General features: G+C 38.9%; 1 protein-coding gene across 3 annotated transcripts in view; it reads right to left on the reverse strand.

Moving 5' to 3' along the window:
- Positions 1 to 25,072, reverse strand: part of plekhj1 (pleckstrin homology domain containing, family J member 1) — an 83,022-nt gene that overhangs the window by 53,190 nt on the left and 4,760 nt on the right. The window contains exons 2-7 of one of the 3 annotated variants that reach the window (XM_048559498.2): positions 19,427 to 19,494; positions 16,736 to 16,802; positions 13,253 to 13,343; positions 12,627 to 12,690; positions 10,481 to 10,542; positions 5,777 to 6,842 (exon numbers count right to left, since the gene is read on the reverse strand). In XM_048559498.2, coding sequence (XP_048415455.1) covers positions 6,836 to 6,842; positions 10,481 to 10,542; positions 12,627 to 12,690; positions 13,253 to 13,343; positions 16,736 to 16,802; positions 19,427 to 19,494 — 359 coding nt within the window. In that variant the 3' untranslated portion in view covers positions 5,777 to 6,835. Of the gene's footprint in view, positions 1 to 5,776; positions 6,843 to 10,476; positions 10,543 to 12,626; positions 12,691 to 13,252; positions 13,344 to 16,735; positions 16,803 to 19,426; positions 19,495 to 25,072 lie in introns of those variants that run through there. The other 2 variants (XM_048559499.2, XM_048559500.2) reach the window with 2 other exon arrangements.

The following is a 25,072-nucleotide window of genomic DNA, read 5'->3' on the forward strand; positions in this document are numbered from 1 at the left end:
TACCAAGTGAGTACTAATTATAGGTTAAACATTTATTATGATGCTGGGGACCTGTGCATAAAGGATACTGTAGTGAAGAGCCAGTATGTTCAGCCTTCCTGTCCCTTAATCAGGTTAGGTCAAACTTAATGATGCCAACATTAACCATTTCTGAACTACTTACCTGATACCAATCTCTCACTGATAATTCCAACAATTCTCTTCATGTATAAACTCTCATTTCAAAGCTTCAGAGTAATGTTTTTCCACTGATCACTCGATTTATTGAAGTCCTGTACGGATTCCTTATTTGTTTTGATTTAAGGTAGTCTGTAAAAACTTGTAAGACTTCTTCAACACAATCTGTGCTATCTTTTAATGTTTTCATGATATATGAAGGTAGTGGTTGTAGGCTTAATTGATTGCAATAATGCAGTGATTTTTCCACTCATGCCACAAAAGACGTGGTGTACTGCCACATTTTTCAGGAACCAGCATTGCGTTACCTGAACATCAAGGGAGGGTCAATGCTTCAGAGCCTTTGTAGCTTCTCTTGTACCTGCTAACATTTGTTACTGTTCTGCAGCCTGCTTATGAAACTACTCTATCTCTGCATGAAGTTTTACATGCAGTGAAGAGATGCACAGTTGAAACAGCTCTTGAACTGGCAAGCCTGCCTCTACACACTTCCATGCCGGTGTAGAAAAATAGTTCTCAAAAAGCATGAAGTCCTCCAAAGCTGAGAATCTCCTGTACTGCTCCTCCTGATGTCCACAATTGTCCACCCTCTTGTACATGCTGCACTGCTAGCCATTACCAGCTTTTGGTTGGAGTAGCATGCTGCTATCTTTGACCTGGTCTCTGAAAGAGGGCACACCTAGTTAAGTGTTGGAATAAATCCCCTAATCAGTTTTATTGGTGGTTCTTGTCTTAAATGTAGTTTATCGTGTAATTGACAGCAATGAGGTCCGAGTTGCATTCAAAAATTAAAAATGGGCCGTTATGATGCAGAAATCCAGCTTCAAGTGCCTACCTGTCCCCATTAACCCTATCTATATACCTCATGATTTTAAACTTCTATAAAAAAGTCACCTCTCAACCTCATGTTCCAGTGGTGGAAGTCCCAACCTATCTAGCCTTTTTGTATAACTCAAACCTTCCATACCTGGCAGGACAGATTTCCAGCACTAAATTAGACTAACACTGGTTGTGGAAAAACAGGATTGATGTGAGATTGTGAAAAGTACTTTTTAAACGAATGCTCTTCACACCGCTTGATAATCTTTCCCCATAACCAGACTACACATTAGATTGAGACTCATCTGCTTTACACTGTATTGAACTGCCAAACATGCATGCAGCTGGGGAGAGGAGTAGCTGAGTGTTGTGGTGTAGTGTGGTGTGCCAGGAGAGGGGCTGTAAGTCTACGCTGAGGCTTGGTACCTTTGCATACTGTAGCTGGGCACAGAAATAGCTAATTATCATTGGAACCTATTCCACAGCCAGATTGTTCTTTAAGAATAACACCACTGGCTGAGTTGATTGTTGAGCAACTGCTGTTGCCATGGCCCCTCATGCCTAAAATACATGAATTAAAGATAAGCATTAACTACAGTCATACAGCGCGCACACACACTGGATACCAATGGGAATTATAATCCCAAACTAGTCCTGCCTGCTTGCTTCTGGCTCATATCCCTCTAAACCTTTCCTATTCATCTCTCCACGTCTTTTACATGTAATTGTACCCACATCCACCACTACCAAAATTTATTGCAAGAGAATTTGACCTGTGTTTTTAAAATCTCTCATCACCTTAAAAATACATCCCCTAGTCTTGAAATCCCTCAGCCAGGGTAAAACCTCAGGGTATACCTCATCATTTTAAACTTCTATAAAAAAAGTCACCTGTCAACCTCATGTTCCAGTGGTGGAAGTCCCAACCTATCCAGCCTTTCTGTATAACTCTAACCTTCCATACCTGGCATTATCCTCCTGGTAAATCTCTCAATCCTCTCCAGCTTAATATTTCTCCTGTAACATTCCTTCTGAGAGATATGGGAAGTTAGGAAGGCTTTTTCTAATTGGCTGACAGAGGCAATGATACCACCACTGCACTGCAAAAGGCCCACTGGGACAACATGTAACGTGTTTTGCAGCACTACAAAAGCTGACATCTTGGATGGCAGATATAGCGGAGGTATATAGAACATAGAAAAGTATAGCACAGTACAGGCCCTTCGGCCCACGATGTTGTGCCGTGGAATATTCCTAATCCAAAAATAAAATAACCTAACCTACATTCCCCTCAATTCACTGCTGTCCACGTGCATGTCCAGCAGTCACTTAAATGTTACTAATGACTCCGTTTCCACGACTACCACTGATAAACTATTCCATGCGCTCACAACTCTCTGGGTGAAGAACCTCCCTCTGACATCTCCTCTATACCTTCTTCCTAACACCTTAAAACTATGACCCCTCGTGGCAGTCAATCCTGCACTGGGGAAAAGTCTCTGGTTATCGACTCTATCCATGCCTCTCATTACCTTGTACACCTCGATCAGGTTACCTCTCTTCCTCCTTCTCTCCAGAGAGAAAAGTCCGAGCTCAGTCAACCTCTCCTCGTAAGACAAGCCCTCCAGTCCAGGCAGCATCCTGGTAAACCTCCTTTGCACCCTCTCCAAAGCCTCCACATCTTTCCTATAATAGGGCGACCAGAACTGGACACAATATTCCAAGCGTGGTCTCACCAGGGCTTTGTAGAGCTGCAGCATAGCCTCGCAGCTCTTAACTCGATCCCCCTGTTAATGAAAGCCAAAACACCATATGCTTTCTTAACAACCTTATCCACCTGGGTGGCAACATTGAGGGAGCTATGCACTTGAACACCAAGATCCCTCCGTCCCTCCACACTGCCGAGAATCCTGCCTTCAATCCTATATTCAGCATTTAAGCTCGACCTTCCAAAATGCATCACTTCGCATTTATCCAGGTTGAACTCCATCTGCCACTTCCCAGCCCAGCTCCGTAAACCGTCAATTCTCGCTGAAGCCTGCAATAGCCCTCGATACTATCAACGGCACCTCCAACCTTTGTGTCATCAGCAAACACACCGACCCACCCCTCAACCTCCTCATCCAAGTCATTTATAAAAACTACAAAGAGCAGAGACCCAAGAACAGAGCCCTGCGGGACACCACTCAGCACTGACCTCCAGGCAGAATACTTACCATCTACAACCACTCTCTGCCTCCTGTCAGCCAACCAATCCTGAATCCAGACCACCAAATTACCCTGTATCCCATACCTCCTGACTTTATGAATGAGCCTCCCGTGGGGAACCTTATCAAATGCCTTGCTGAAGTCCATGTACACCACATCCACTGCTCGACCCTTGTCAACCTGTCTCGTGACTTCCTCAAAGAACTCAATAAGATCTGTAAGGCATGACCTGCCCCTCACAAAGCCATGCTGACTCCCTTTAATCACGCTCTGCTTTTCCAAATAGTGATAAATCCTATCCCTCAGAATTCTTTCCAAAACCTTGCTGACCACAGATGTAAGACTGACTGGTCTGTAATTTCCAGGGATTTCCCTATTCCCTTTCTTGAAAAGAGGCACAACATTTGCCTCCCTCCAGTCTTCCGGTACGACTCCCGTGGAGAGTGAGGAAGCAAAGATCTTCACCAGCGGCTTAGGAATCTCCTTTCTCGCTTCCCGGAGCAACCTAGGATAAATCTGGTCTGGCCCTGGGGACTTATCAATCTTAATGTTTGCCAAAATTTCCAGCACATCAACTTCCTCAATCTTGATCTGTTCAAGCCTGTTTTCCTGCTCCTCAAGGTTCTCATTCACAACAAGGTCCCTTTCCTTAGTGAAAACCGAAGCAAAAAACTCATTTCAGGCTTCCCCTATCTGCTCAGACTCCACGCACAAGTTCCCTACGCTATCCCTGATTGGCCCTATCTTCTCCCTGATCATTCTATTATTCCTCACGTATGAGTAAAATGTCTTTGGGTTCTCCCTAATCCTTCCTGCCAAGCCTTTTTCGTGCCCCCTCCTGGCCCTCCTCAGTCCACTTCTGAGCTCCTTCCGAGCAAGCTTGTAATCCTCTCTAGCTGTGCTAGACCCTTGCTTCCTCCACCTTACGTAAGCTGCCTTTTTCTTTTTGACAAGAAGCACCTCTGTACCCATCATCCAAGGCTCCTTAATCTTACCCCTTCTTATCTGTCTCAGAGGAACAAATTTATGCATCACTCGCAACACCTGCTCCTTAAACAGCCTCCACATGTCTGCTGTGCCCTTTCTGTGGAACAATTGCTCCCAATCTGTACTTCCCAACTCCTGTCTGATAGCATCATAGTTTCCTTTTCCCAGTTAAATATCTTCCCCTGGTAATTGCTCTTTTCCCTTTCCATGGCTATGGTAAATGTGAGGCTGTTGTGGTCACTGTCGCCAAAGTGTTCTCTCACCGTGAGATCTGACACCTGTCCTGGTTCATTGGCAAGCACCATATCCAAAATGGCCTCCCCCCTCATCAGCCTGTCCACACACTGAGTAAGGAAACCCTCCTGAACACACCTGACAAAAACGGCTCCATCCAAACCATCTGCACTAAGGAGGTTCCAATCTATATTGGGAAAGTTGAAGTCACCCATAACAACAACCCTGCTACGTTTGCGCTTTTCAACAATCTGCCGGCCAATGAGTTCTTCGATCTCCCTACTGCTATTTGGTGACAGTGATTGGTTCTTTATACCTATGCACACTAAGTGCTGGAATGCAGTATAGTTTTCAGTTTTAGATATTCCTACAGTGGGTGGTTTATTGGGGGGAATGCAACAAAAGCCAAGTCCACGGTAACTACTGCATTGGGATGGGGTAGGAAAAGAGTAACAGTGACAGGGGAACAGACTTCTGCATCCGTGACATGAGACCAGGGATGCACCTCACCTTCACTGTACCATGGAAGGTACAGTGCATCCCTGGTGTCAAGGTCAAGGATACTGCTGTAGAATATTCAGTAAGTGAGAAAGATGAATAGCCCGGTGACAGCATAATTGAATAGAACTGAACACTGAAGAGCATTCAATTCTTAAGGATAGGTGAAAAGGAAAGCGATTAACTAAAGGATGAGATCGGTGCAGTAGTGAGTTGGCTGTAGGCCTCCAACTAGTGGTGGGAAATTAGGGGATGGTATTAGGTAGGAAATGGCTAATATAGCTTGCCTTTGCTACATTTTGATAGATACTTGGCACATGAATTCCTGGAGCATACATGAGGAAGCAACAGGAAACAGGCTAAGGATTAATTATTGACCATCTTATACAGGGTCTTCTAGTGAAGTGTGACCAAAACAAGACTGAATTATTCCCTGGGATGGAAAGTGATGTAGTTCAAATTTAAAATTAGGGCTCCAAAACTAAATTATGAAGGGTGAGGAATGACAAAATTTCTTACGAAGCACAATGGCTAATATTAAAAGACAGAAGGAATGCATGTATGTCTTACAACAATTGTTTATACATTCCTTTGACCTAAAATACAAAAAAAATTAAGAATAATGTTAGTTGAATCTTTAGCAGCTTGAAAAAAATGTCTTCAAGAGGCAAGTGTCTGGCATAGGGCTGAACATTTTGATGTATATCTAAAAAGTATTAAACTAAACATTAAATTTTCTATACCAAAATTAATTTAGCAATAGGTGTACGCATATATGGGTAATGCCCTCTTTAGGGTGAAATACATAGTGCAGTTTTCAATTGTATTTCTGGAAAAAATGCAACTTCATGAATAAAAATGAAAGCTTTGTTTTATTTTACAGTGTTGGAATTATATGTTAATAGACTTTCATTTCAAAGCTTCTACATTTATGGCAGCACACAGCATTAAACAAAATCAAAGTTTGAAAGTCAACATGAATATACATGCAAATTTGAAGTATTTACAGTTATGGTCACTTAGCTAAAGTGAAGTCCCACTGTCCTGGCCTGATTACTTAAGTTTGTACATAAATGCTACAATGAAAGTTGTCAATATATAAATCCCTCTCGACTAGGCCATCACTTCAAAGTGAAGTTTTTAGATAAAAAGATTTCATTCTAAACAAATTCTGGGTAGTTCAGTGTAGAGGTCAATTTGAAATTTTAGGAACATTTTTTTTAAAAAAATTGCTGCCTGACAATTAGCAGCTACATTAAGTTTTAAACCAAGTAGGTTGATTCCAGTTCATCAGGACATTGTACAACAAATGAATAATAAACTTTTGTTGTGTTCAAATAGGTTGAATTCATGTACATGTTCTTTGGCTGCAAAGAACTGAGCTGCTGTATAATAACATGTAGTTTTCAGTACATGCATGTATCCCTCACTGCAAGCCACATTCCTACAGTGCTCTTCTTTGCAGAGAGCATACTGCACCTGTTTAAACTCTAAATTTGCTAGTTCATTTTTTGTGGGATGCCCAGGTGAATCAGTCAAGCTGCCTATTTAAATGTAAAGGATGACTTAACTGTCCATTAACGCTCTCATGTAGTATAAATGTTGGTTTTCCCCTTGAATTAGTTTTCTCGTGAACAGTCCTGATGAGCACGAACAAAAGCTTTGAAAAGATGTCTTTTTTAAAAAATTATCAGCAATACTCAAGTTCTGTACTACTTAAATATTACCCACAAAGCCTCAAGATACAAAAATCATAAATAACATTCAAACCACTAATTTTAAAAGCTATAAAACACATTCACTCAGATCCCATAAGACCACCACAATCCATGCATACTTAAAAAAATACAACTACAAGTGCTTGAAATTAACAGATACATCTAGAAAATACTGGAGGAGGACTCAAGGTTGATTAGAACCTGTAAAAAGAGGAAATAAAAGAACAAACATTAGTGTTTGTTTTCTCCATCTGAACTCGTGTTTTAAGAATGTAACTGCCAACTGAGTCACTGACGCGAAGATGGCAAAGGCATTCTACGTCTTGTTCACCTTTCGATGCAAGCCCACATTAGCCTACTTAAGTAAGGAATTGCTTATGAAATTAGTCAGATTTTGCAGCCGATGTCTTACCCAGAAAGGTATTTTAGATGTCTGATTGGCTGCATAAAGTGATTAGTATTCATGGTTCAACTTGGAACACCACTGAATTAATCTTTGTTTCATAGTCATATTAAATAGCCTTAACTACCAGGTGCTCGCTATTTCAGTACTGGCTTCATGATCCAGCCTTCTGAAAATACAACAATTTCCAGATCCTGAATGTTTCCTACTTAAAGTCTTAGGTGACTCCACCACTGGCAGTTTCAGTTTGGTAGATATTGCAAGGTTTTCTGCCAACTGCCACGTGTGGAACAGGACATTTCATACTACCCACTCGGTCTTCACATACATGGGTAGACTCCCCATTATCCCTGTCCAAGTTGGAAGTGTGTTCATCATTTCCAGATCCTCATGCCCAAGGAGACTGATGTGGATGCACACACAACTGGCAGCTTATGTTGATGATGCCTGGAACTCTCAATTTGCATCATCTCATCAACAGATGTTGTGAAATAAATTAATCTCTAACCAGGATGAACCAAATTTAAATACTCGCCTCCATGCACTGCAACATTTCCCCGTGATCAGCAATGTAGAAATTTGCAAGGCTTTTTATTAAAAGGTATCCTTGAAATGATTTGTACTGACCACATCTTTGCATTCTAGAGAAATTGAAGTATTTTTCTTAATGAACTCAAAGCAGAGAGACCTGGCCGTATCAAATTTGCTGCAATGCTTAAGGAAGCCAAAAAGAGAATAAAACATCAAGCAGCCAGGATAAATTACCAAAAAGGGCAACAGAAATCTAGCCTAGGCACAAACCCGCCATCATGCCGTCTGTACAGACTTTTGACAAAATTGTTCCAACATCCTACTACGTGCTGTAAAATGGAGATGTTGAGAAGCTTAGCAGATGTTCAAATGACTAGTGTTTTATTCCATTAGCTGTTAAGATAGGAGCAGAGGTTGTAGTGGGCACTCACTTTTCAGAACATAGTGAAAACACCACACCAGGGCTCACAGCTAGAAGTTGCAGCTCAACTTTTGCACAAGTAATGTGGAGTTTCTCTGGATGTACGGGACACAACTAGCCCACAGCTAACTAAACAGTTCTTTATAAGGCAGCTCAACCATCCCTCTAGAGTGTGCTGGGCATTTTATTCAACACAGAAGGGGGTCAACATCCAAAGAAATTTTCTGAAATTAGTTTACAAAGAGTAGATAAAGTATCCAGTATGTTTTGTCTACAAAAAGCACGTTGGCACGCCTCAAACATCCCCCTCCCCACCAAATTTAACAACAAAATACTCCGTTACATTGCACTCTCACCAATATCACTCCCCCGCTATAGGCCTGGGAAGCCTAACACTGACTTTACTCGAGCTTCCTACGTACGTGCAAGAGACCCAGGCAAAGTGCCATTTTTGGGTAGAGACACAGAAATTCGAAGTTTATTACAAAATCCTTAGTGTTCTTGTTTCAGACACTCTTCTCCAAGTAGAAAGTCTAACAGACAAAAATGCAGATCTACTCTAATGATTGTTGCTGTGTTAATATAGCTCAGCGAGTCTCACCAGCTGTCAAAGTGTGCTATTATTCCCAACATCTAGTATGCTATTAGTTACCTTCAAGGACTAGATAATTTGGCCAATGGCTGCATAAACTTGTCCAATTTCTTTCTTCTTGGGTATATGAGCTGTCTGCTTTGAATTTCATTTGCTATAGTTTGTCTGTTAAAAGTTGAGGCTAGCTCACGTTCTAGCTCCTTGTCTGCATTGGTGTCAACAGCAATTTCAAGTTTAGTACTGGTAAAGTTGACCAAATAATTTTGCATTTCTGAATCCGGATTGTTTAAATAGATTAGGAGTCCCAGACTTCATTCCTGGGACACTGGCACTCCAATTTCTTTATTTTGAACAAGAATTTATCTTGCCTACTGAATCATTAGCTTAAGAATTATACAAATGCAAAAAAAAAATTCACAGAATCATTTCCAGAAAGTTTTGCACATGACAAAAAAAAATTATTTGTTCAAATATCGTTAGGTGTACAGACACTGGCTAAGGGGTAGCTGGTCTACATTTGCCAGAGATTGAAGTTCCACAAATGGACGCATTCCACAAAGATTTAACTAAAGAAAAAAAAGGTCAAGTTTCAAGAACCTAGTAGGTTACATTAGTGGTAGCTTCAGCTACAATCACTAATTGTCATTTTCACTTATCTAAATACATGTGACATGCTGAGTGGTGTCCTGCAGGGCTCTGTTCTTGGGCCTCTGCTCTTTGTAGTTTTTAAAAATGACTTGCTTGAGGGGTGGGTTAGTATGTTTCTGATGACAAAAGGTTGGAGGTGCCGTTGATGGTATCGAGGGCTATTGCAGACTTCAGCGAGACATTGATAGAATGCACAGCTGGGCTGAGAAGTGGCAGATGGGGTTCAACCTGGATAAATGTGAAGTGATGCATTTTGGAAGGTCGAACTTAAATGCTGAATATAGGATTAAAGGCAGGATTCTTGGCAGTGTGGAGGAACAGCGGGATCTTGGTGTTCAAGTGCATAGCTCCCTCAAAGTGGCCACCCAGGTGGATAAGGTTGTTAAGAAAGCATATGGTGTTTTTGCTTTCAATAACAGGGGGATCGAGTTTAAGAGCCGCAAGGTTATGCTGCAGTTCTACAAAACCCTGGTGAGACCACACTTGGAATATTGTGTCTAGTTCTGGTCGCCCTATTATAGCAAAGATGTGGAGGCTTTGGAGAGGGTGCAAAGGAGGTTTACCAGGATGCTGCCTGGACTGGAGGGCTTGTCTTACGAGGAGAGGTTGACTGAGCTCGGACATTTCTCTCTGGAGAGGAGGAGGAAGAGAGGTGACCTGATCGAGGTGTACAAGGTAACGAGAGGCATGGATAGAGTCGATAGCTAGAGACTTTTCTGCAGGGCAGGATTGACTGCCACGCGGGGTCTAGTTTTAAGGTGTTAGGAGGAAGGTATAGAGGAGACATCAGAGGGAGGTTCTTCACCCAGAGAGTTGGGAGCGCATGGAATACTTTGCCAGTGGTAGTCGTGGAAGCAGAGTCATTAGTGACGTTTAAGCAACCGCTGGACATGCACATGGACAGCAGTGAATTGAGGGGAATGTAGGTTAGCTTATTTTATTTTTGGATTAGGATTAATCCACAGCACAACATCGTGGGCCGAAGGGCCTGTACTGTGCTGTACTTTTCTATGTCTACGTGCAATGCAACAAAAATACATCTCTACAATTCTGGTTCCACATTCCCTACAAAAAGTCCCTGACAACATGTTTTCATCTTAACACTTAAGAGCTATGCATGCCACTTTCCTCCTTGCCTTGTTATTTAAAATATACTGCTTTCATGCAAGTCTAGTAAAATGTCCAGGAATGCAGATTAAAACAGTTGTGGTTAACAATCAAGCTTTTGTACACTATTTACCTACAGCCTCTGGGATCTGGTTTGAAATCTAGCTTCTTCCGAAATTCCATACTGCTCCAGTGGATCCTGCAATCAGTATTGTAACAAACATTACTTAAATGAAGTCAGATCTGAGAAGTTATACTACATTATTTCAACTTTCATCAAATACCTGCAGGGAATACTCAAGGGGTAGGAAATAGAAATATGTAATTGCAGGATATTCCAATTTTTCCTCAAACTTTATTGCAGGCAGCTTTGGTTAATTGTGCAAATAAGCATAATGAATTAAAAGAACAGATGTTAGTGTAAAAACCTCCTTCCACAGGCCCTAGCACCTCCCGCTTCTTGTTTTAATGCCCATTTCTCATTTACCCAGAAGGTTGTAGCGAAGGGAAATATCAAAACCAAATCAGAATTGGTTCTTGTATTAAGTTTAGACATGCTGATCTCGTTCCAGGGGATCTCTGGACTGCAACTGAGATTAGGGAAGCAGACTGATTTTTAGTCTTTAACCCAGAAGCATCAAGATTCACAATGTTATCCCTGTCCTAATCAGCTTGAGCTTTGTTAAAATCAATTATGGATTCAAGTTTGGATCTTGTTCACATCAGACTTACTTATTTGGAAGAGCTCCTTATCCAGAATAAATTATCCACTATGACATTTCCTTTTTAAAGGATGAGACAATGCATCCACAATATTACCAAATGTAATTTTTTTTATAATGAGGCATAAGATATGAGGATGTAAAGAAAGCATGGAACAAGTACAGTGCGTTAGGGGTCTTCTTGAAGCAAGAAGCAAGTTACTTTGAGAAAAAAAATTGCAAAGTTAAGAGAAAGACTGTAAAGCAGCGTGTAACATTTTATAATTCTACATGTTTCTCAAATGCTGACAAATCTGTCAAAGTAGCTAAGCCACAGTGCGCACACCATTTAGGCCTTTGACAAAACTAGATGTTCGGATGAAGTTACAGATCCATCAGGTACAAAGAAGAGGCTAGAAAAGTGGTTGATACACTGAATGAGGGAATGAGCATGTTCAATAAATCAAGTATGTAGGAAACAAAACTGAGGATTGAAGCATCGTGACTGTCCCCCCACCCCCTTATCAAAAAGGTGGTTTCAACAAGCTTCAAAAATGAGAGAACATCAACTTAGACAGATGAATGGAGTGTTTGTTTTGCTTCCTTCTGGGCTGCAAATGTCAGTGTTTCTATTCTCATTTGGGTTTTATTCATTTGAGGCAACATTGCCATGGAAAATTCTTTCCATCCTTCCAGATTTGTTGGCATTCACACAGGCCAAGTCAGCAAGAAATCCAAAGAGTGAACAGAATTATTACACTAGCATTTATTCCAAAATTCCTAGGTAAGAATAATTCACAAGACTATGCGAGGCCTATGAAAAAAAAATCAGTGCACTCGCTGATTTAAGCATGAAGAGCATAAGAAATCAGAGTTCATTATGCCAACTGCAATGTAAGCATGACCTTTAAATACAAAGACCAACACTGCACAGTTCAGCCCGGTTTGGTTGCATTAAAGCCCTATACAAGTGTGCAAGATTTTGGAACCTTGTAATACAATGCCCTTGCTAGAAAGCCCAACATGTTATTCATCTTGCTCCGTAAGCTAATATTTCTGTTTTTGTGCAAGTACCCTCAAGTTACCCTAAGCATCAACAGGCCTTACAAACTTTCTGCTTTTCTATTCCATCCCATACTGAATAACTTCACGTTACATTGCATCTACACTTGCCTATTTGTTTAATGGAATCCCCCTTAGAGCTTACATTCAAAGTTAACTTTGTATCACCAGGAAATTAATATACACTGCTGTATTTTTGTCTAAATCATTCATACAGATTGTAATGAGATAAAGCTCCGGTAACCTTTCTTATGGCACTCCCATAGTTGGCTTGTTAACTTGAAAATACTTCCTCCATTACTTATACTCTATCCATGCGAATGCAACTGGTTTATTAACTTTTTATATGGCACATTACCTTGTGTAAAATGAGCATTTGATAAAGGTAGAAGTGACCAGAGGCGGCAGAATTTAAAAAAATCTCTCCTCTTTAGAGAGATATTATTTATTGGTTTCAGTGCTGAGTTCATTAGATTTTGATAATGAATCATGTTTTCAAAGCTAAAGAACATCCACTTACTTTTCCAGTTATTTTTTCAATTTCATGTCTGTAAAAAATTAAACTGTTCCGCATGTACTCATAGCTGCAACATGAAACAAAACAATTAAAATAATAAAGCAGCAAGAGGGAAACAGGTATTTTCTGTATTTTATTCCCAAGCTGTTATTTTCACTGTCAAAACATGGAATTGATTATTTAACAGATCGCAGTTACGAAAACCATAATTCTTTAAGAAAATGTCATGCATAACTACTTTTACTACAGAAGTACACAAAAGACATGGATTTTTAAAATAATCTTTCATCGACTCAAGCTTTCTTAATTTCTCCCTGAATCAATAATATTCAAAATGACTGACTATATTTTTTTTGTTCAGAGATCCCACAGTAACCCCTGTTGAGGTCAAATTCAGTACCTGCCCTGTGCTTCAGTTCCACAATAACTTTTATTCCACAAAAACCTTATAATTAGTCAGTCTCCACTAAAGTAGAGCACTTGGATTGTGTGGAGCTTCTTCTGTGAAACTGAATCAGAAGATTATTTTAATAAGGTTTTATAAAAATAGAACAATGCCTAGAATTATAAACGACATCACCTGGTATGTACATAATGTTATGGCAAACAAAGTAACTATGTCAACATACCTGGCTTTTGTCAAAGCTTCAATCCACTCCTCACATTCATCTTTATTGTCACACACAAATGAGTATTTTCTTTCTGGTTCATCCACAAATACTGCAACCAAATTTCAAAATCAACTTGGATATAGTCACTACACTTCAAACATTATGGGACAGCAGGATTATTCATAAAAGCTGCTTATTTCAGTTTTTTTTCCTATAGTTCAGCTGCGAGATGGAGATACATAGTTATAGTTAATAGCACAGACTAAAACCAGTTCTCCTGCTATATGGGGCATTTCTAGCATTCGCTTAAACGTTGTATTTCCATCCAAACATCCTGCTTTAACGAGATTCCTCTGCACCAGGTACAAAAGGCATGATTGGATCACATCTAATCACAATTATATTAGCAAGACAGTAAACATACTTCATTTCCCTTCCCAAGACGGACCTATTCTTTATGTGAAAAGTAGATCACTGATCTCCAATTCTCCATCAATCCACTCTGAATAGAGACTTGAATACAATTTCTCAGCCTTCAATCTCTCCCTCAAGATCCTTGGATGTAACCCATCAGGAAATGATGTTTTTAAATCTTCTTCTAACCTGTCTTCCATATTATTTTCTTTATAGTCAATCATATTCATCTTACTTTTAATGATAAACTTATGATATCAGGGTTTCCCTCTCCAATTATATCCTTTTTATCTTAAAATTTAAATGCCGCCCTAACATTTCTTAGATCAAAGGAACAAAGATGCAGAAGGTTTCTTCAGATTTTGAAATGGAAAGGGAGCAAAATACAGAAGAAGCCAGTATCATGGTGGGAGAAAGTAGGACTTGTTATGAATACAGAATACACAAGTTTTCTATACAGTTTATTTTAAATATCTCCTTTAAAGGTAAACAGAATGCTCAGAACTGGAATGACTATACAAAGCTTCTGCTCGGAAACAGGCCCGTGATCCAGTTATCAAGGGAAAGAAATTCAAACAAAAACCTATCAAAAATCAAATGGCAGTTTTTAAATTTGACACAGGAAAAGGGTTGCTGCTTTGGTGGGATGCCAGGAGAGAGACAAGACAGACTACGGTACAGATGTGGGATGTTGTTAGTAATCCATTTTCCTGCTCAAACGGATTTTGGGGATTTAAAACAACAGTCATCTACCTTGGTGGTAGAATTTGGCGTCTCAGACAGAGTAGAAAGACACTGAACGTTGCAACCCAGCGTGGCTGAAAGAAAATGAACAATCTAGAAATAACTTAGGACTTGGGGAAGACAATGCAAACATGAAATGGGATCAGAGAGTAAAAAATGTCAATTTGAACTGGGAGAGACAGTAGTGAAGGACACAGGAATGAGAATACAAATTGCTGAGAGATTAAACAAAATTGGAAGAAATATTAAAAGCCCTGTACCTTCCTGATGATGGCAACAGTATTAGTATTGTGAATACTTTACAATTAATAAATAGGCATTCTATAAATTAAAAATAGATATTCTGGACTTCATGTACTTGCCCTTGAAGAAAAGGATAAGGGATTAACTGGCGCAAAAATTGTGCACTGCAAATACCGTCAAAGAACATTACCTTATTTGACATTTTGATATTAAATTCTAAGTGCAACTGTGTTAATTTCATAGAATGAAGCTGCAAAAAATTCTGGAGGAAAAGGTGACAATGTAACAAAAATAGGTTGAAATGCTGACTCAAAAATATATTTCAACTAAACGAATGTTAACTTGTTTTTGACAGGTTTAAGTGTAAGTGCACAAATTAATTTCTATTTCAACTTCTTTCGTAATTCAAAAATAAGCTAGAACCTTGTGAATTCATTTCGGAAATTTCATTCCTTACTGCTCATCATGAGCTTGTCTTAATTGAAAATGATGTCAAAGAAATGAAGAACATCAATAGTTAAACATAAGAAACCATAAGAAACCGTCCTAGTGCATAGTGCTGCAGGACAGATATAATCCAAATAAACAAAGATGTAGCCTTGATCCTTAACACCAGAGGTTCTGCACGTTCTTTTTCCACAGATTTTTTCAAAACAGATGGCAGCTGAACTGATAAGTTATCAATACAAGGACGAGGAAAAAGAACACATTTTTAAAATTGAAAGGAATTTTGGACACCTTATCACCCCATCACCCTCCAAAGGCAGAAGCTTTATTTTGAAAAACAGCAATTTCATTTTAAGTGGGAATATTATTAGGACTGTTGTAGTGTTGGCAAATGGTTGCAAACTCAGCCCAGCCTGAAATGAAAGTCTCATTTAATTGTTATTTCAGGAGTTCTATGTAAAATTAGCTTGAATTATTTTAATCCATTTCCAACCATTTAGCCCCAAAGAGTGACAATCCTGATGAAATGACAAAAAGCTGACTGGAATGGGAAGTAGAAACATTGAGACAATAAATAAAAGTATGTTCTGTTGATAACATGGTGTGAAGCTGAATGAACACAGCAGGCCAAGCAGCAGGAGCAGGAAAGTTTGACGTTTCAGGTTGGGACCCTTCTTCAGCATCGGCAGTTCCTACTATCTCTATGTTTTATTGATGTTGGGTGTACTCCAAATCTATGATTGGTTCCCTCACAGAGCTGGTTCATTAGTTTACAAGACATTTCATTACCCTGCTGGGTAACAAGTCTACAAATCTACTCCAGAAGCTTACTCTAAATCTACATTAGTCTCAATCACCAGCACCTGGCCCATAGCTTTCAATGTTATAGTAGCTCAAATACTCATCCAAGTACTTTTCAAAAGTTTGATGCTCCCTGCCTTAACTCTCCTCCAGGCAGTGCGTTCCAGATTCCCACCACAGAGGGGTTTTTTAAAAAAAATGCTTCCCTCAAAACCTCCTGTTAATCACCTTAATTTTATGTCCCCTTGGTACTGCCCCTTCAGTAAAGGGGAACAACTGCTTCCTCTCCATGCTCTTCTATCTTATCCACCTCAGTCAGGTCTCGTCTCGGCCTTCCACACCCAAAAATAAATCACCCAAGCTTATCCAACCTTTCTTCTATAGAAGCTGCTCTATCTGAGGCAACATCTTGAATCTGAGATAATAAGGTGTAGAGCTCGATGAACACAGCAGGCCATGCAGCATCTTAGGAGCACGATTCCTCTAACACACTACCATGCATCACATCCTGCCTAGCATGGTGATTAGAACTGCACACAGTATTCCAACTATGGCCTAACCAATTTCTTGTACAGGGCCATCATAACCTTCCTGCTCTTATAAGCCATGCCATGACTGATAAAAACATGTATCCTGCATGGCTTCTGAACTACCTTTTTAACACATTGTCACGTTCAGGTTGCTCCCATGGAAATATGTTTCAATCTCTATTGATGCCACCACATTTTAAATTATCAAAAAGTTCATGTAAGCAAAAACATTTCAAAACCAGAACTTCAAATAATATGCAAATTAGGCTGGGTGCTCATTTCTGACGAATAAATGGAACATAAGTTACAAAGTGAAAATTACCTAGTGAGAAGCCAGTGTCTTCCTCCTTTTGGATTCTACACTGCTCAAGTAATAAGGCACCAACAGGCTATTTTAAAAGAAAAAGAAAGAAGAAATGCAAATGTCATGTATTGCACTGAAACATTTCTCAGCAAATTGTTTCCCGAAATTATATCTTTGATACTGCTTTGTCTAAGAAACTGAATTCATTTCCATTCAGGTCTGCTGATAAACAAGTTATATGCTATTTCATGATGCTGAACAGCAATAGCCTTCATTGAAACATAGGTCAAAATGGCCACAATAGGTATTCTCTCCTGCAAGCTGTCAGCCAGAAAACAGGCCTCACAATGAAAACATCGCTACAGGTAATCAGTATTGATATCTAAACTCCTGAAATTAACTATGTGCTATAAATTAGTGTTACTTTAACAAGGCAGCATTATCCTTTTTTTTGTCATTGCATTTTCATTCTAAAGGTATCCTGATCTTTGTGATCTACGTACTAAAATACATGTACGTAAGACATTCAAAATTTCAAGAGGATCAGATGTTTTCCTTTACGTGCTATGGTGAAGGCAGTGAAAAAGTATGTGGTGACTTTGGTGTCTAGCGAAGAACCAAGGTCAGTTATGGAGATGACATTCAGCAAGGACTAGTGCTGTTGGAATAGGACAGATTGGAGGACAGGGCAGAAATTGAAAACGCAACATAATCTTTGGAGTTACAGTTGGTCAGCCACATTTTCCGGCATGTCTTGAACAGGTGAACAGAGATCAGGATCAGGTAGGAGCAGCAGCAACATACGGTGTTGATGAAATTAGTAACAGCAAAATCTGCGATCAGCCTCCAGAGGAGTCACCCTTTATTGAAACAAAGTTGCCCTCTGCCTTTTGACAAATAACATCAATACCAGCAGCTCAGTCTTAGATCACTGTTGCAAAGAATGGCATCTCCGATGAGCACAGGAACTACAGAAATCCACTTTATTTCATTCCATCATTCAACTGGAGATTCAACTTGGTTTGTCACCCAACACAAACCTGCCTTTGCCCTTCTCCCTCAATATCATTTGATAACAAAAAAGATTTACTAAGTTGATTTAAAATTAACAATTCCGCTAACCTAACTACAATTTGTGGAAAAGAATTCCAAAGTGGCATTGCCCTTACATACAAGGGTTTTCACTAATTTACTTTTGAAAGAACCAGACTAATTAGTCCTAATCTCACCAACAACAGCTTTTCTCCAACCCATTTAATTTCTTGGAAACTTGACTCAAATCATCCCTCACCCTTTTAAATTCCAAGAAAATTAACCAGAGTTGTACATCAGAAAAGAAAATACTAGAGGGGCTGGATATCTGCAATGAAAACAAGTTGTGCAAAATATTCAGCGGGTTTGGCATGCATGTCTTAAAAGATCTTTGATCTAAAAATATTAACACTTTCTCTCTTCAGGGCTGCTGAACCACAGTATTTCTAGTTGTTTTCTGTATTTATTATTTTTTAAAAGTCAGATTTAGCCCTCAGATTTCATACGTTGTTTTAGGAAGTCTAGGCTGCACCGCCTGCAAGACTAATCCATGCTTCCTAAAGTGTAATGACTGGATTCAAACTGAATTCCAGATGTGGTCTAACTAGGTTTTTGTATTACTGCAGCACAATTTCTACCTTTCCCTTTCTTCAGTAGCACAAACTTCCATTATCAATAGCAGACTGCCAAGTGACAAAATTGTGTGTGTAAACTGACATGGTCAACATATAGTAACTAATTAAATTAGAACATCATAATACAACTCATTCCTAATCAACACTCATGATTGCAAACCACAAGTGTAATGTACAATATTTTGCAGTTTATGCACACTGGAAGAAAGAATGATTTTTAGTATATATTTTTGCAGCCGGTTTTCCACGTCAAGTCAGGGCAAAGTAAACTTTCCTCAGTTGGTATTAATGATGCCATGGGCATAGGTATGGCGATTTGAAATTTCTAGATGCTATGAAGCCATATCTAGCAATATATGTAACAGTAAGAAATTCAAATTGCAACAAATTAGAGTACAACTCTACAGAAGGCCATCCAGTCCACAAGTTACTAGCTAGCCCAAGATCCTAAATCTTTTCCCACAGTCAGCAATTTTTTCTTTGACTGTATGGCATCAACGTCAAAATTAAATGGATAACAACATGCCATATTGAAGTGAAATACATTCCCATTTCCTCCTAGTTATTTTTGCCAATTACCTCGATCTGCAGCCTCTAGTTACAGGCGCTCCCACCACTGGAGCGCATTTCTGCCTATCCACTTTATGAAAAAGCTCTCCATAATTTTGGATCTTACATCTCTCCAACTTTATTCAGTCCAATAAGAACAATACAACCTCTCTAGTCTCGCTCTCTCATTTCTTCATCCATACTACCATTCTGGTAAATCTCCTCTGCTAATTCTGTCAGCTTTCCTAAGCTGCGCAATTTGTTATTACTAATATTTTACTGATATATAGTCAGGCATTTAGACTACAAGCCGCAATGTATAATCCACTATTACTCTGCCTATATTGACCAGATTTCTGACAAAGACATTAGTGTATTGCAATAAGAATGTTAGAGCAAAGCATGTTGGCTGGTTTTAATATTATTTTTGTCATATAGTAATTGATGAATGGATTGCAATTTGATTACCAAATAAATTCTGAGGCACTCTTACCTCTTCTTCATCAATTCTAAAGTAGAAAAGAAAGTTGACAACTAGCTTCACTAGACGACATTTTGCAGCTGTAGAAACAAAAACGTGCACGTTAGACAGACTTTTTAATAGACTAAGTCTTACTTAATAACAAAAACAATGAACCAAAATATTCTTCAAACACAAAGCTCCCATATGCTGTCTGATATCAGACATTGGGTGAGTAGGGAGGAGTGGATAAATCCTGCAACAACAGCTTTCAAAAAGGCACTTGAAAAAAAATGTTGCGAAACACTCAAGATTGCCTACAATAAAGAGCATAAGATGCCAGAGCAGTAGGCCATTTGCAGCCTATAAAATTTCTTGCACCTAATACTCTTATCCGTAATGCTGCCCAAAACAGCAATATTTGGAGATAGCAAGTCGTCATCAACAGCAACATTTGGATATCACTGAAACTTCTTGACAGATTAGCATTTAGTGCATATTAAGATCAGCATTTTTTAAAACACTTGTTTTAATATTATGCATCTTTCCTTACAACCTCATTTTGAGAAGGAATTTATGGGGCAGATACACTGGGGACAAAGTCTTTTTTTGTTGCCATGTTGATTTTTTTTGGCTGTGTTTATAACTTTTCAGCATTTACAATCACTTATGAATTTTAGAAAGAGGACATTTTTTTGAGAAAAACAGCTGCAAAAAAAGTCATGTCTGTATTGCTTGCTAAATGCCCACAGTGCAAACGATAAGATTTTACACAATGTCCAAATGGGAAGGTGTGCAAAAGGAAAACACTGACAAAAGTTAAATATTTTTCTTTCTGCTATGTTTTATTGACGACAGTTAGATTTAGTTTTCTAAAAAAAAAACGAGTCTTATTTACTTGATATAGGAAAGGCCATACCTGTAAACCTTCAAATTTTAATTCTACTCAAGATTTGATAATTATAAGCAATTTCAGGAATTTGACTGGATGTATCACAAACATGATTATTAAACTACTAATAGTTAATATGTACAAAACAGTGAGCCTCAGTTCATTCTGGTGCCTTCCCCAAAGCATTTAGTTTTTTGGTGGCTAACCAATTGCTTTAATGGAACATCTAACTTATGCAATTTTACAAATTTGAACATCGAATCTGGAAGTTATTCAGTTCTGAAAGTGGCTTAAAACCTTCATTCCTTTAGGCTGCAAAATAACTGAACCAGAATCTTAGCTTTATCTGGCAACACAGCAAAACATTTCACCAGTAACTTGACAAGATTAAATATATCAGAATGAAAATATAAAGAATTTTGATGGCTCCTTGAGGAGTGTCAGGCTATCAACATCTGCTGCTGATCTGAAAACATTCTTTAAGAGCAAGTCGAAAAGCAGCTTTTTGTTAAAAGGAATTTTAAAAAGCTTTGTGTATTTGAACTTCGTATCCAGAAGTGTCTACATACTTAAATTTGAAAAAGGGACTTTGTAATCATTATGCATGCATATTATGTATTCTTGTTGTGAATCTACATCATTGGGGTTATTCAGAAAGATGCCAGTTTGGGTCTTTTCTTGCAAAGGACCAAATAACTTATTTCAGTGAAAACTAATATTTCAGTCAATGGCTGTTTTGGGAATATTATATCCTTCCTCACTATTTCAAATATTTGTACCCTTTTCAGGGGAGATAAATACAGCAATGGGAAAACAAACGGGTGGGAGTCACTGGACCTGTAGCATAACTCTGCTTTCTGTTCACAGATGCTGCCAGACCTGCTGAATCTTTATACCAATTTCTGTTTCTGTTTAATTAATTTATTGTCTCACTTAAACTTAATGCAAAGGGGAAAAAAAACAAGTAGAAAACCTGAAATAACTTCTCAAAACCAGATTCAGGGCAGGATCTATTCGCTTCGAAGATTGAGGCATGCACAACTTGTCCATATGACCCAGACTGGAGCAGTGGTAGAGTACAATACCCTGCATAATTAACCACCCATTAAATGATTGAACAGTTAAGCTGAGATATGGTTTGAAATTTCCTTCATTTTAGCAAACTCAAGTGTACATAGCTAACAAAGAATAAAGAAACAGCATTGAAGACAATTTAAAAACCTTGAGTAGACAAAGTGGCAAACGAAAGTTAAATGAATGAGGTAATGCACTGTAGGAGGAGACTTAAAGGTCATTTGTGCCATAGAAAATAATGAACTACATGACATAAGGGAACTGGGACACAAGTGAACAAATTACTCAAACCAACACTAAGCCTGCAAAACAATGAAAATTACTAGCAAAACACCAACAGGATATATTGTACAGGGTACAGAATTAAGAAGTGTGAAGTTGTGTTAAAACAGCACAGATCCTGGTTAGTCCATATTTGCGTACGGTGTAAATTTCTGATCTCTGAATTTAAAAAATTCAGAGAAATAATAGTGAAATGCAATAAAAGCATTCAAGAATGATAGCAAAAGAGAGACTATGATAAGTTAAGAAAGATTAAACAGTCTGGAGCTCTGTGAAAAAGACTCAACAGGTGACTGTTATAAGGTAGATATGGAGAAATTATTCCCACTCGTAGGAACACAAAAACAAGGCAGATATTTTTAAAGATCCAATATGGAAAAAAGGATTTTTCTACTCAAGTAGTTTAAAAAACTGAATTTGCTATGACAGGAAGTGGTCAAAATGAAGAGTTTGGATGCTTGCACAAGGAATTAGTTAAGCACGAGGAAACGGCAATAAGATTCATTAAAATGAGACAGATGAAATGGGGGAAGACTCTTGTAGGTAAACTGGCTAGTCTGTGGTTTAGTTTGTGTGTTGTATATTCCACGCAATCCCATACAGTCAGAAGAATTTTATACAGTCCATTAAGGATCAGGACTTTCTGCTAGTTGGAGACAATAATTTAAAGCAAGCGGAGATACCAGGCTAGTCAGAAACTTTGTAGCAACATATTACCCCATTACCAAACAACTATGTATCAAACAATCATTTTAATGTCGAGGATTTGCGCAGATAATTTTGCTTTTGGTCCTCCATGCTAAGGCTAGGCATGAATTTTGCTGTCCATATAGCCTGGATTCAGCATTTAAACTTGTCCAAAGCGATGTGGAGGACATTACAATTCTGCTTCATCATGACATTAAACGTGTCCCTATGAAATTGTTTAATCTTTGAAATCATCATGATTATCTGGAATAGCAAGGGCTCTTTTCTTATAGTGCTGGATTCTTCAGTATCTGCTTCAAGATGCTTCAAATTGTTATCTCATTTCATACACTTGGATGAAATCAATTCAACAGAATGCACTTTCCAAAAGCAGAATTTTGGAAGGCAAATGAACCACTGATACATAGATCATAAAGACCAGTATGGTCCAAAATTTGTAGTTATCAAAACAAAACAGCTATTGTTTTGGTGAACTAGGTGGCTTGTCGGGCCAGTTTGATACATTTAAGAATCAACCAATTCCCTGGCTGTCCGAAGGAACATGCTGATCAGATCAGGTGTGGATTGCAGATTTCCTTCCCTACGAAAAGGATTTAGTGAACCAGACATAGTAGGAACTGCCGGTGCTGGAGTCTGAGATAACAAGATGTAGAGCTGGATGAATACTGCAGGCCAGGCAGCAGAGGAGCAGAAAAGCTGATGTTTTGGGTCTGGACCAGGTTTTTTTTTAAGACAATAATCAATATTAGTTTCAAAGTCACCACTACAGTCGCTAGCCTTATATTCTAGATTTAGTAACTGAATTCAAATCATGCCAGCTTTTGTGGTGGGATAGCCTCTGGCTATCAATTAACAACAGGAACTTCTGGCATCTGAACATGTGCCAGTCAAATGTGAAAATTTAACAGCCGGCATTGATGTGGTCATTGCTAATGCAATCAGTTTCAATAAGCCGATTGGAATAATAACTTTTTTCAGTATTTTACATTATTCTCACAAAGCATTATAAATATTAAGCCTTGTAAAATGAGATGTACTTGAGATTTTAAACAAACTTGATCATAATTATAATCTCTCCAGCTCTACATAAAATAATTTTACAAGCATAGCACGTTCATCCTCCAGAACCATTAAATATTCCTTGTAAAATTTCTTTTTAAGTTTGAAATTTCACTTGAACATCTCACATATCCCCAAATTTCTTGTTTTTGTAAAATAATTTTTAAAAACATGAATTGCCTTTTTTGCCATGTGAGAATTGTTGAATTTTATTAGCTAATCTGTCCGCTTACTGCTCTACTTGAGCTGGATGCCACAAATAGTGCTAAGTTCAAAGCTGTGCAGAATAGAGGGGACTCACTGTAAGGTCTAAGTATTTTCAGTGGCCAAGTTACCAGAAAGTGCTTTTCCTTTGCTGTTGACAACAGCCTCTGGGCCAACATCGCTGGTTCAAAGTAGCCACATTAGATACCAAAGCACAATGAGAAAAGGGATCATTTAAGAAACCAAATGAGCATTTGATTCAATTAAATTTTTGTTTAAACTATATAATACTGCAGTTAGGTGATCTTCAAAGAATTTTCTCAACCAAAAAGAAACAAGTAAGGACAGGGACAAAAAAAAAAGTCAAAAAGTGGAGATTATACACACAAGGCACAGGACCTCCACCTCCATAACACACACACTCATTCCCTCACAACCCCATGACCAAACATGGGTCTTTTTCTTCTCTTCCCCCTCCTCCCCACTAGAAATGGCAAATTCTCAAATTAGATTGCAACCACCACTGAGAGGAATATGACAAGTGTTTTCAGGAATGGATTTGACTGCGTAACAAATAGAAAACCCATTGAGAATGAAAAAAATCATTTACAGGCAGCATATCCAGTGCTAAGTAACAGTACAAATTAGAATCTCATGCGTTACTTGTTTTTACACTTCTTCTAAACCAACAGAACTGACTACTTGCACTGACCTGTTCTCAACTAATTGAATTTGAGAGAATATCAATTATTTTGTATTTGTTACCTTCCTTGCAGGTATGTTGCTGGTGCAGTTTGATTAGTTACATTTTCTAATTATAGAATCATAGAATTGGGGCCCTCTTTTGGGCAAAGTGGTACTGTGCCTTACCTCTGAATGGAGGGGGATCAGCTGATTAGGTAAATAGGTTAATTAGAGAAAAATTTAGAATCATAGGATTATAAGGGTTTGTTTCCATGCTGTATGACTCTTCAGTCCAGCTTGTCCACGCTGACTAGGTACTCTAAACTGAACTAGTCCCATTTGCGTAAATTTGGCCTATATCCCTCCATTAAGCTGGAGATGGTTCAAAAGAGATTTACCAGGATGTTAGAGATAACAAAAAGCGTGGAGCTGGATGAACACAGCCAGCCAAGCAGCACCTTAGGAGCACAAAAGCTGATGTTTCAGGCCTAGACCCTTCATCAGAAAACAGGGAGGGGGAAGAGGGTTCTGAAATAAATAGGGAGAAAGGAGGAGGCAGATCGGAGATGAAGAGAGGAGAAGACAGATGGAGAGGAGTCAGACAAGTTGAAGGGGTGGGGATGGAGCCTGTAGAGGTGAGTATAGGTGGGGAGGTAGGGAGGGAATAGGTCAGTCCAGGGAGGACGGACAGGTCAAGGGGGTGGGATGAGGTTAGTAGGTAGGGAATGGAGGTGTGGCTTGAGGTGGGAGGAGGGGATGGGTGAGAGGAAGAACAC

Source organism: Stegostoma tigrinum, chromosome 30 (genome assembly GCF_030684315.1).
Source record: "Stegostoma tigrinum isolate sSteTig4 chromosome 30, sSteTig4.hap1, whole genome shotgun sequence".
Classification (NCBI taxonomy): Eukaryota; Metazoa; Chordata; class Chondrichthyes; order Orectolobiformes; family Stegostomatidae; genus Stegostoma; species Stegostoma tigrinum.